The sequence below is a fragment of the Pleurodeles waltl genome, chromosome 5 (genome assembly GCF_031143425.1).
Source record: "Pleurodeles waltl isolate 20211129_DDA chromosome 5, aPleWal1.hap1.20221129, whole genome shotgun sequence".
NCBI lineage: Eukaryota > Metazoa > Chordata > Amphibia > Caudata > Salamandridae > Pleurodeles > Pleurodeles waltl.
Window position 1 is genome coordinate 861,453,821 of NC_090444.1, and position 13,608 is coordinate 861,467,428.

Sequence of the window (13,608 nt, forward strand, 5' to 3'; positions counted from 1 at the left end):
GTGTAACCCTCAGATCTCAAGGCTCTCTTGGGTTTATTCCAGTCTCCCTGCTCTCCCAACCCGCAAACTGCCTCCAACACATCTTTTATTGCCTGCCCTGTCTGATTAATCAAGAGAGTCATTATTAATTGCTTGTAAGCTGGAGGAGCAAGATGAGTGATTTTATTTCGCACTGATATATAGAGCGGTCTGACTAACATACGGTGAGCATCATCAAGGAAAATAGCGGTTTTCATTCCCTCCTCCTTAATTCTCTGCATTGCATCTCTCAAGGTGTACCAGGGCTTGTCATTTTGTAACCAATCTGACTCTGTAGGATACTTACGATTGTAACCCCTGACTGCTAGCTGCAGTAGGTTGATCTGTTGGTTACCCTGAAAGCCCCTAAACTGCGCCTGTATTATGGGGTCAGTGCTAAGAGTAGAAAACGTAGGAGCATCTCTGATAGCTAACATTACTCCAGAGGCTCCTGTGTCAAATAATCGCACCATTCATGTAAGTAATGTTTCCCCAGATTTCTGCTTGGATCTATCTATAATATCGTTAACTTTTTGCTGGGAGTGCAGCAAGTTGTGATAAGTATCTGCTTTATCTTGTAATAACTTATTCTGACAAGACAGCATGGTTACATAATTTTTATCTTCAACTAGTTCCCTCTCTAATGGCTGGTTTTCTTGTCCCAGCTAGATGTATTTTTCATGCATTTTTCTATAGGCAGATAACAGGATCCACCCTCGTCTGCCTAAAGTAGATAAATTAAATCCCTGTTCCAGAGTTACTTTTAGTAAACAGAGTAAAACTGTGTTTGTCTCAGCATCACTAAGACATCCATCCCAGCTCTTGCATAAACCTGCTCCATAAGACCATTCATTCCCAAGAACATTATAAGGTGCTTTTGCCACCCTGGAATCTCATTTGGAACCTGGGAAACCACCTTTGACATTCTGCCAACATTTTATCACTTTTAAACCTTTCTCCTTGTATCCTGCAAATGACTACGCCAAATTGTTCTGCTTTGCTTCAAACTAAGATGTAACAAGGCTAAAGAATGCAGCACGTTTAGTCTGAGTAATGAATTTATTAAGGCACTTCCCAGAGATCAAATCGTATTATAGAAAAATATTAATGTAAACTTTTAATTTGAATGCAGCAAAACACATGCAGCTACTAAAATAGTCACAACAGTTGGATAATAATAAGAGAAAATGCAATATATCAACAGTGAATATGTATGCAGTGAATAAGTATATTTATGCATGCACACAGTTACGCTAGACAATTAAGAATTAAAAATACTTCACAATGGGGATCGAATCCAACATCCTCCTTGTCTGCCAATGTCCAGCTGTGGAACCCAGAACAGCTGAGACCGGAGGAAATTCCCCAATGAGACTTCTTTTTCTGAGCAGTGTGTCTACCCTCAGGAATGAGTTCCTTCTGCCTCCGCGCCAAGCTTTCCCACCTTATATACTTTAAACAAAACTACAGAGGGAAGTTCTAGTAACCCCCCTCCCTTCGAGTAAGTTGTTAAATTCAAGTTCTGGCTGTACTGGGTAGGTGCTGAAAAACACGTGAAGAGATTGGCCAGATCCCAAGGTGTATTTTTAAGACCGAGCCGTACCCTTCTGTACCATAAACATTCTCATCCTTGTACACTCTTATCAATGTTGCGTCTCCCATGTTGTGTTCCTTCCCTGGTGAGGAAAGTGAAAACACGTGAACAAGCTGTGCGAGGAAAAATACCTTCGTCACAAATGTAACGGCATTTAAAGCTAAGCTAAGCACAAAATGGAGTCAGTGGTTACAATGGAATCGGTGGTTAAATACTGATAGCATTATACCAAAGGACAAATGATCAAAATCAAGGTGGAGCGGGACCTGCTCACAATGCAGAAGGGGTAAATGTTCCACCCAGAACCAGCAGCACTCAGTCTGGAGGCCTGGTGACTGAATACATAGAATTCAGACACCTAAACTTACTGCCTAGAACCATGGGAATACTGAAGGAAGCAAGAATGCAGACAAGACTATGCTACGCAAAAAAAGGAAGAGGTACCCTGTATGGTGCACAAAGAGCAATGCCTTTGAGACAATATCTAAACACAAACAGTACTAACCTACCTCGCACATCTACTAGACAGTGGGATTAACTATTCATCTCTCAAGGTCCACATGGCAGAAATTGTAGCCTACACCAGGGAAGCATCATGTAAATGTTTTTTCACATCAGCTGTGATAAAAAAAAGTTGCTAGAGAGTTCCAAAAGAATTGCTTCCTCAAAGAAGGCACCAGCCACAATGTGGAGCTTAAATACAGTATTAACACAGTTAATGACAAGAGTAAGTGAACTTCAGGTACTACCAATACAGGAACCATACATACAACTTCACAAGGTCATGGTAGTCCTCAGAACTAACCCTCAATTCCTACGTAAGATGGTGAGCAAATTCCACATCAACCAAAGGATGCAGTTGCCAGTGTTCTTTAGGATTCCATAAAGACAACTGGAAAGAACATTACACATTCTTGATGTAAGGAGAGCACTAATATAGTACCTTCAAGAGAACAAACAGTTTCACAAAGGGAACCAATTGTTTGTTTCATATGGCAAATCCAGCATGGGGTCACCTGTCTCAAAAGGAACTATTGCACAATGGATTGGGAAATAATACAAACATGCTATACGTCAGTAGGAAAATCTCTACCTTATTGCCCTAAGTCTCTTTCAAAAAGAAAGAAGGGCGCAACCCTAGCACTCATGGCAAATGTGCCCATAGACTCTATTTATGCGGTAGCAACAGGGCCCCCCCACACACAAATTCATAAAACATTATTTTGTGGCCATACAAATGCATAAGGAAGCTCAGGTGGGACAGAAGGTGTTACAGCACCTGTATGCAAGCTCATTTTTTCACCCTACCCAACCCAAGGAAGGGGAAACTGCTACGTAACCTAATGCACAGCATGTGAATCCAGAAAAGGACTCCGGCTGTAAAGCAAAATGGGTACTTACCAGTAAGAGTAGTTTTGCATCCTAAAGAGTTTTCTGGATTCACATGCTGTGCATTATTCCGCCATTTAGTGGTTGGGTCTGGAATAGTCGGTTGCCGCCCCCCACACTTGTGGATGAGGGTTTATTCTGGCCCACACATGGGCCACGGCCTGACTGTCACAGAGGCCCCACTTCTGACACACGGGGGTTAACCGCGTGGTGCATATATGACTGAGTTTCACAGGTGTCTGTAGAATTGGGTCACCCACTTGGGAGAATCGAGCGGATGGCTTGACCTTCTGCAGCAGTCCCCACCAGACCGAACATCTGACGCTTTGCTCACGGACATCTACTCAACAGCATTTCCTCTTTGTCACATTTTCTCCAGGTGCTCGCCTTCTCCTCCTAACAGAACCCACTGTTCTTGGCAACAATGGATACTGTAGACACGGTCCTCCTCACAAGGTACACTGGTCTTGGCAGGCAGAAGACTGGTGCTTTAGGGTAAGGGCTAGTGGTCTTGACTTACTGAGTGATGGACTGGCAGACCTTGGTCCTCAGCCCTGGTTCCAGCAGGAAGACGTCTTGACGATCATTACTGTCCTGACAAAATGGTTCTGTTTAACCAAGTATTGGTCTTGTGCCCCAAATTCAGACACACATGTGATTTAGTGTCCTGCCTTTGAAATTTATTTTAAGGGTTTTGGCTCCTTTGACCTGCTCTCGCCTTTGCACTGCCCTTTGTCAAAGGGAGAGTCTGTCACAGTTGGAATGGCTTAAATTCTGACCCCCCACACAGGCAAGTAGAGTAACCGGGGATCACTCCTGGCTGTCAGCCTCCACTGAAATATGCCCTGGAAAGGTTCAAATGCTAATGCCATCCTCCCTGTAAAGATTCCCTAAACCACAGTGCCAGCCTTATCAGTCCCACCATCTCAGTGAGCCCCTGCCTCATTGACCAGTAACTCATCCTGGAGTCAAAGGGGCTTTTGAGGTGCTCTGAGGATGTTCTGCTCCTCTCCTGGCGGTATGTGTGTCCCACCTATCCATCAGGACTTTCAGCAATACACATTTTCTGTCTGGGGGTTTGCAGTCCTCATCTCTCCAACCTCTCCAGGCCCTGTGCTTCCAAAATGGAAACCACAATCTTCTGTTATATACCACACACGGACACACACATGCATCCCAGCCGCCATTGTCAAGTGTCTTTTTTTCTGTTACATCGTAGACTAGCCAGCCATTTGTAGATTGGGTTGAGTAGTAGAGAACAAAATAAGGGATTGTGCCTTTTAGAGGATTCAGTTTTATAGCAAGTAATTACATCCAGTTTGCTAGATTACCTAGGAAGCACTTGACACTTACTATGCTGCACAGACATTTTGATAATTACTATGAGTTGTCCGGATAATGGCCCAGAGGAATCAGTAATTGAGTGTTGAAAGTCTGCACCATTACGAGTTGGACCCTGAAGGTCCCCTTAGAAATAAGCAGTTATGAGGGAATCTGTAATTCTGGGTCCTATTCCCCAAGTAATTCCTTATTTTCTATGACAACAAAAAACTCAACGTGAAAATAAACAGATCTTTGGTAAGATGGCTTATCTCTTTGTTGTCAACCCTCTTGGAATTAAGAGGCTGCTTATAATGAGGGCATTATAAGGTAAAGCTGAGGGACATTAACATTGAACTGTGACAGAATCATCTTAAATGTTTGTAGCTAAGGATTCATATGTAAGTTGAGCAGATGGAGTGAAAGTATTGATGTTGGAACACTGTATTTGTCTCAAAATGGGGCAGTCCGCTTATGAAAGATTGGAATCCTAAGGATAGGACTAATTTTAAACAAGCTCATAACTGTTTCCTCTGTTCCATTTGTAGAGCTCAATATCGGAAGGAATGAGTGATAGTCTACAGAATCAAATGCTGCTGAGAGATTTAAAAGTACCAAGAGGCATAAGTCTCAATTATCAATAGTTTTTAAGGTGTTGTCAAGTACGTGAATGGTGGCAGTTTTCATACTAAATTTGAAACAGACTACAGAGTTGGATCACTTTAAAATGGTATTTCGAAAAAATGGCATAGGATTTGAAACTCTAAAATTCTGAAAGCCATTTGCCTTCAAGTTGAGTTTCTTGAGATCATGGTAGTGTTAATTACAGACGATTTTGCCCTGTCCTTGGTTAACATGATCATCTCTCAATGGACTGCATTGGCTCCATTTAACAATTATCCTCTACTTTCTTGCAGGATGCAGCTCATAAAATGTTAACATCTCAAGAATGTACTCCAGAGGATCTCTGCTTTTCTTTGCAGGTAACCAGAGAGCGTGAAGAAGTCTGTATATGAATTTCTTTCATGTGAACAAGCGAGGCTAGATACGTGCAGTTGAATTAACAAGGAGTTTTGGTAGTGCATTGCTACAGAGGTGTTGTATTGTAAGCCTTTGCATATCACGTCATACCCCTGACTAAGTTGTGAGGCTGTGTGATTTTAATTGATTTCCTTTTTAGGATGCATTGTTGGAAGGGTGTTGGTGTGGTATGCCCTATGAGGGAGAACTTGGCAAAAGGTATTTTTATCAAGAATTTGACTGTTTTTCTTACCAAAGTTTAGGCAAATTGAAAGGCCTAGGACAGAATATCAGTGTCCAACATCACACTCATACTGAAAGCTGAATAAATGAAAATGTATGCTTGGTGTTTAGCTGCCCAAGGCAGAAGTTGTACATTATTTTAAATATGGGGTTCATTACATGCTTATTAAAGAGAATAGTTTGATACCAGTGAAATGATAGAAAAAAAACATTTTGAAGCCATATATTGAAAAATGACAATAAATGTATGTAAATCTAGTGTGCACCTAGCTACAAAGCAACTGAGTACTAAACACCATTTGATGAGTCATACATGCATTTGCATTACCTCAGTCCCTCGTAGAACTCCTGGATATTTGCTGTTCTTTAATTTGAAGTCTGGTATACTTCAAATGTAAACAAAACCAACAAACTGATTGATGGTGCAGTCAAAACTGGACCAGTTGCTCTGTAGCTATACTATCACTTGTTACTGCAAGAAATAAGACGTTCCTGGTTGTTGTACCATGGTTCCTGGTCCACTCACGTAAAGATCCCAAGTGGTGTATAGAAACAGTTTTCCAGATTGGAAAAGGGGCAACACTCTTGATGCTATAATGAACTGATAAATATTTAACCTATTTACTTAAAAAGTGTCTTCAAAATGCTTTCTCTGCATTGCTTGAAGAAGCTTTTCATAGATATAGTTCAACACTGGAGTAATGCAATGACAATATGATTCTGTCAGATTTATAGTGGCCATCCAGTAATGCAATCTACTTGTCATGATTCGCTTCCTACTCTCTTTTGTCAGCTGTTATGCAGGCATGCTTGTGTACTTTTCAGTGTTGAAATAAACTCCCTGGCCTCTGCTTTGTTCTTGTACTGACTAAAAGGATATTAGAAATGTGCTTTTCTTTTCAGATTCATGTGGGACTTTGTGAAATCAAGAATGTTTTTCCTCCCAAAGACTACATTTTCCAGGTGTTCTGACAACATGTCTTATGTTTAGGGAAATGCCTCCCTTGGCATGGTTACCCCCTAACGTTTTGCCTTTTGTTGATGCTAGTTATGATTGAAAGTGTGCTGGGATCCTGCTAACCAGACCCAGCACCAATGTTCTTTCCCTAAAATATACATTTGTTCCCACAGTTGGCACAGCCCTGGCACACAGATAAGTCCCTTGTAACTAGTACCCTTGGTACCAAGGACCCAGTGGCCAGGGAAGGTCTCTAAGTGCTGCAGCATGTATTATGTCAGCCTGGGGACTCCTTACTCAGCACATGCACACTGCCTCACAGCTTGTGTGTGCTAGTGGGGAGAAAATGACTCCCCTCAGAGTGCCATGCCCTCAACCCACTGCCTGTGGCTTAGGTAAGTCACCCCTCTAGCAGGCCTTAAAGCCCTAAAGCAGGGTGCACTATACACAGGTGAGGGCATAGACGCATGAGCACTATGCCCCGACAGTGTCTAAGCCAAACCTTAGACATTGTAAGCGCAGGGTAGCCATAAAGAGTATATGGTCTGGGAGTTTGTCAAACACGAACTCCACAGTTCCATAATGGCTACACTGCAGTCTGGGAAGTTTGGTATCAAACTTCGCAGCACAATAAATCCACACTGATGCCAGTGTGGGATTTATTGAAAAATGCACACAAAGGGCTCTTGGAGGTTGGCCTGGTTTGTAGTGGGTACCTTGGGTACTTACACCTTATACCAGGTCCAGTTATCCCTTATTAGTGAAGTAGTAGAGTTCTAGCAGCTTAGGCTGATAGAGGTAGCTATAGCAGAGCAGCTTAGGCTGAACTAGGAGACTTGCAAAGCTCATGCAATACCACTTATAGTTACACAGTACTTATACACAAGTAAAGACAATACTCAGTGTTACCAAAAATAAAGGTATTATTTGGGTGACACAGTACCAAAAATATCTTAGAGACAATACTCCTTCGGGAGGTAAGTATTATACACAGTATATACACTAGAAACCACAATAAGGTAAGTAATTAGACATAGGATGGTGGAAGCAATAGGAAATGCTATAGAATGCAATGGGAGAAAATAGGTCTAGGGGCAACACAAACCATATACTAAGAAAGTGGAATGCGAATCACAAATTCCCCCCTAGACAAGTGTAGTGTGTGCAGAATCATTGAGAGAGCAAGAATACAGTAAAGGAAAGTAAATTACCCCAACCCCGATCCCAGAAAAGCAGGAGTGAAGAACTGCAAGTTTCCTCAGGACACACTACACCTCGTGATTTAGATTTTCAGTAACCAACCAAGTCTGCAAACAACAACTGCTGGATTCCTGGACCTGAAGACCTGCAAAAGAAGAGGACCAAGTCCAGAAGAAGTCGAAAGAAGTCCCAGGAAGGACAGGAGCCCCTGCCAACCCAGAAGAGGGTTCAAAAGAAAAGTCCCCGGTTAGGCGAAGACTGCAGAAATGCACCCTAGGAAGATGCCAGCGGGTTCCTGCATGTTGCAAAGGATGTCCCACGACGTGAAGATGGATGCAGATGTGATTTCATGTTGGAAGTCGCCAACAAGCCTTGGTTACGACAAAAGTGTGTTTTGCATCAAAATGGTGCTGGATGGACCCAGGAGGGACCTGGGGGCCTCAGCTCTGTGTGAGGAGGAAGAGGGGGCTCTCAGCACTTTGGAGAGCCCTTATGATACCAGACAGCACTCACCGGAGTCCTAGGACACGGGGAGAAAGGAGGTGCAAAACGCGGTTGGTGCAGCACAACAAAGGAAGGTCCCACGCCGCCGGAGAACAACTCAGCGAGTTGAGCATCGCAGTATGGAGTGCTGGGGACCTGGGCCAGGCTGTGCATAAAGGAATTTTGCAAATAGTGCACAGAGGCCTCAGGAGGTGAAGAAGACGCAGTACACAGGGGTAACGTTGCTCTCAGGGAAGGCAAGGTCTTAACTCCTCCAAATTGCGTCAGCAGGAACTCAGGACAGTCTATGTCGATGGGGTCCACCCTCTGTGTCGTTAGGAGCACACCCGTACTTTTGAGTGTGACTTAGGGTGATAAGGTAGAGATTTTCCCACTGAGGTATAGCATGTTTGTATTATTTCCACAATCCATTGTGCAATAGTTCCTTTTGTGATAGGTGACCCCATGCTGGATTTGCCATATGAAACAAACAGTTGGTTCCCTTTGTGAAAATGTTTGTTCTCTTGAAGGTACTATATTAGTGCTCTTCTTACATCACGAATATGTAATGTTCTTTCCAGTTGTCTTTATGGAGTCCTAAAGAACACTGGCAACTGGATGCTTTGGTTGACGTGTAATTTGCTCACCATCTTACGTAGGAATTGAGAGTTAGTTCTGAGAGGAGTCCAAGGGTACTGGTCGTCGCCTTAGAAGGTGCCTGCTTGTGCAGGAGAGTGACTCCGTCACCCCACAGGAGATTTCTTCGGTCCTTCTGGTGCAGGATGAAGACAGGGAGTCCTCAGAGCGTGCACACCATGGAAACTGTTGCAGTTGCTGGCTGGAGCTGAAGTTGCAGAGGAAAAGTATCCCTTGTGGACACTTTGTTGCTGTTATAGCAGTTCTTGAAGCAGGCTGCGGTTGATCCGAAGTCAGAGGATGAAGTAGTAGTTGCAGAGGATTCCTGAAGGAAACTTGCAAGCAGAATCTGAAGAGAACCCACAGGAGAGACCCTAAATAGCCCTGAGAGGGGGGTTGGCTACCTTATCAGGTAAGGAACTATCAGGAGGGGTCTCTGATGTCACCTGCTGGCACTGGCCACTCAGAGGCCTCCAGAGTGCCCCTACACCTTGCAAAGCAAGATGGCTGAAGTCTGGGACACACTGGAGGAGCTCTGGGCACCACCCCTAGGGTGGTGATGGACAGGGGAGTGGTCACTCCCCCTTTCCTTTTTCCAGTTTTGCGCCAGAAAAGGGGACAAGGGGTCCCTGAACCGGTGTAGACTGGCTTATGCAAGGAGGGCACCATCTGTGCCCTTCAAAGCATTTCCAGAGGCTATGGGACACTACCTCTCGCCAGACTGTAACACCTATTTCCAAAGGGAGAGGGTGTAACACCCTGCTCTCTGAGGAAATGCTTTGTTCTCCTGGGACTGAGCTTCCCAGACCCCAGGAAGGCAGAACCCTGTCTGTGAGGTGGCAGCAGCTGTAGCTGCAGTGCAAGCCTCAAAGAGCTGGTTTGGCAGTTCTGGGGGTCCATAGTGGAGCCCCCAGAATGCATGGACTTTGCTCCCGAATACCAGGGGACAATTCCATGATCTTAGACATGTTACATGGCCATATTCGGAGTTACCATTGTAAAGCTACACATAGACATTGACCTATATGTAGTGCACAAGTGTAATGGTGTTCCGTACTCACAAAGTCCCGGGAAATGGCCCTGAACTATGTGGGGGCACCTTTGCTAGTGCAAGGGTGCCCTTACACTTAGTAACTTTGCACCTAACCTTCAGCAAGTGAAAGTTAGACATATAGGCGACTTATAAGTTACTTAAGTGCAGTGAAATGGCTGTGAAATAATGTGTGTGTTATTTCACGCAGGCTGCAATGGCAGGCCTGTGCAAGGGTTTGTCTGAGCTCCCTATGGGTGGCAAAAGAAATGCTGCAGCCCATGTGGATCTCCTGTAACCCCAATGCCCTGGATACCTAGGTACCATATACTAGGGACTTATAAGGGGGGTCCAGTGTGCCAATTGAAATTGGTAAATGAAGTCACTAGCCTATAGTGACAAATTTAAAAGCAGAGAGAGCTTAAGCACTGAGGTTCTGATTAGCAGAGCCTCAGTGACACAGTCAAGCACTATACAGACACACACATTAGGCCATAAACTATGAGCACTGGGGTCCTGACCAGCAGGATCCTAGTGAGACAGGTAAAAGCATACTGACATACAGGTAACAGTGGGGGTAACATGCCAAGAAAGATGGTACTTTCCTACATGGGCATCTTAGAGATGTCCCCTATATACCAGTCCAAACACCAGTGTTAGGCTGACCTGTTCCTGCCAGCCTGCCACATCCAGAGGGGTTTCTGGCCACATGGGGAGAGTGCCTTTGTCACTCTGTGGCCAGGAACAAAGCCTGCACAGGATGGCTTCTCACCTCCCCCTGAAGGAACTGTAACACCTGGTGGTGAGCCTCAAAGGCTCATGCCTGTTCTTTCAGCACCCCAGGGCATCCCAGTTAGTGGAGTTGCCGGCCCCTCCGGACACAGCACCCACTTTTGGCGGCAAGTCTGGAGGAAATAATGAGAAAAACAAGGAGGAGTCATCCACAGTCTGGGCAGCCCCTAAGGTGTCCTGAACTGAGGTGACCCCTGCCTTAAGAAATTCTCCATCTTGGTTTTGGAGGATTCCCCCAGTAGGAATAGGGATGTGCCTCCCTCCCCTCGGGGAGGAGGCACAAAGAGGGTGTAGGCACCCTCCAGTACAGTAGCCATTGGCCACTGCCTCCTAGACCAAACCACACCCCATAATTGAGTATTTAGGGACAACTCTGAACTCAGGAAATCAGATTCCTTCAACCTGAAGAACGACTGCTGACCTGAAAGCACCACAAAGACAACGGAGACAACAACTGACGTGGCCCCAGCCCTACCGGCCTGTCTGCAGGCTCAAAGAACCTGTACAGTGACGCATCCAGCGGGACTAGTGACCTCTGAGGACTCAGAGGAGTGAACTGCACCTAAAGGATCAAGAACCTCCCGAGGACAGCGGCTCTGTCCAGAAACAACAAGAAAGGAACTATAAAGAGACTCTAACTTCTCGCCATAAGCGTGAGTCTTCACACTTTGCACCCGACGCCCCTGGCTCGAGTTCAGGACAACCAACACTGCAGAGAGGAATCCCAGGTGACTCCAACAATTTGGACAACCTGAGTCGACATCCCTGCACCCCCACAGCGACACCTGCAGAGAGGATCCAGAGGCTCCTCCTGACCACGACTGCCTGGTAACAAAGAAACTTGATGCCTGGACCAAGCACTGCACCAGCAGTCCCCAGGACCAAGAGGAACTACCTACCAGTGCAGGAGTGACCTGCTGGCGGCCCTCATCCTAGCCCAGTCGGTGGCTGGCCCGATAAGCCCCCCTGTGCCCTGCCTGCACCACTAGAGTGACCCCTGGGTCCCTCCATTGTTTTCTACGACAAACTCGACACCTACTTTGCATACTGCACCCAGCCACCCCTGTGCCGCTGAGGGTGTGTTTTGTGTGTGTCCCCCCCCCCCCCCCCCCCCCCCCAGTGCTCTACAAAAAACCCCCCAGGTCTGATCCCCGAGGACGCAGGTACTTACCTGCTAGCAGACTGGAAGCAGAGCACCCCTGCTCTCCATAGGCACCTGTGTTATTTGGGCCCTCCTTTGATCTCTGCACCTGACCGACCCTGCGTTGCTGGTGCGGTGGCTTTGGGGTTGCCTTGAACCCCCAACGGTGGCCTGCCTATGCCCAGGAAACTGAACTTCTAAGTGCTTTACTTACCTGAGAAACTAACCAATTCTTACCTCCCCCAGGAACTGTTGAGTTTTGCAGTGTCCACTTTTAAAATAGCTATTTGCCATTTTTATCAAAACTGTGTATACTACTGCTTTAAATCAAAGTTCTATACTTACCTGTGTGAAGTACCTTGCAATTTATGTACTTACCTAAAATTTGAATCTTGTGGTTCTAAAATAAATTAGGAAAATTATATTTTTCTATATAAAAACCTATTGCCTTGGAGTTAGGTTTTTGAGTGTGTGTTCCCATTTATTGCCTGTGTGTGTACAACAAATGTTTAACACTACCCTCTGATAAGCCTTCTGCTCGACTACACTACCACAAAATAGAGCATTAGTATTATCTAACTTTGCCACTATCAACCTCTAAGGGGAACTGTTGGACTCTGTGCACACTATCTTTCACTTTGAGATAGTATATACAGAGCCAACTTCCTACAATAAGACAATTCTGATTTCCAACTGCTTGGAAAACATTAATGGGCTTACAATCCAGATCCATGCAAGTTTTGGTGGCAGTCACGCATTTTCTGCCAAAGACTGCAGTTCCTAGAATACCCTGCTTATTGATTGTTGTCTGTAGCCTTTCAGGCCAAGGATGGCTGAAGGAATTGGCACACCTCTGGTTGACAGGTGCTAGGTTGATCACACCTGAGACATGTGATCATTAGTGAGCGCTTCTAAAGCCTTTGTTTCCTTCAGGCCTGTATTGGTCTTTGATAATAGTATTCTTGTTTTGCCGACACACTGATTCCAGAGAATCTTGATTCTGGTCTATAGCAGTTCCTTTTTCCTGACCTTGCATTGTTTAGCAGTTGCTGGAAAGTGGATTATTGGCAAGGGCAGGTAAGTACCTACTCTTAGCAGTAGGCCTCTTACCCCCACTTAGATCCAGTTAGGATAAATTGAACCCAGCTCAACCCTTGGTAGCTTGGCAACAAGCGACAGGGCTTAATTTAGGAGACAAGTGTGTAAAGCATGTGAAATTCACAAAACAGTAAATAAGTAAAACATAAAACACAATAAAAATGCAACACCAGTTTATAAAAATAGAGTATATTTTCATCTATAAAATGACACCAAAACGATTAAAATCGGAAAAGGATAACCGCAGGTATGAATTTTTAAAGAATTCATGTTTTCTATTGCATAGAAACTGAAAGTGCTAATCTGGTCATCTGGTTGCACTAGACCAAGGCAAAGTCATAGTTTGAGGCCGACTGAGATGGAGCGCTGCTCGGCTACAGCAAGTGGGAGGCCTTGGTCAAAAGTGTACTTTTGGACTTAGAGGCTCAGTTTGAGTTTGCAAACTCTTTAGGACGGAAAAACGCCACTCCGGTTTCCCACCCTCAGGCCCTATTATGAGTCATCCGCGGGCCCAAAGGGAAACTCACCACAACATTGATGTTGCGGTGCATCAGGTGCAACAGTACCCGTCGCACTTTTCACTGCCTGTAATTGTAATGGTGCGACCACCATGCAAAAGCCAGCAGAGAGGGGACTTGTAATCCCCAGGGCATCGATGCCCGGGTGGATTAAGACCACCGGCACCA

The 13,608-nt window shown here is 45.0% G+C and overlaps 1 protein-coding gene across 5 annotated transcripts in view; it reads left to right on the forward strand.

The window, feature by feature from the left end:
- Nucleotides 1-13,608, forward strand: part of OSGEP (O-sialoglycoprotein endopeptidase) — a 457,196-nt gene that overhangs the window by 315,330 nt on the left and 128,258 nt on the right. For all 5 annotated transcript variants that reach the window (XM_069234950.1, XM_069234949.1, XM_069234948.1 and 2 more), the window contains one exon: nt 5,239-5,304. In XM_069234950.1, the coding sequence (XP_069091051.1) occupies nt 5,239-5,304 (66 nt within the window). The remainder of the gene's footprint in view (nt 1-5,238; nt 5,305-13,608) is intronic.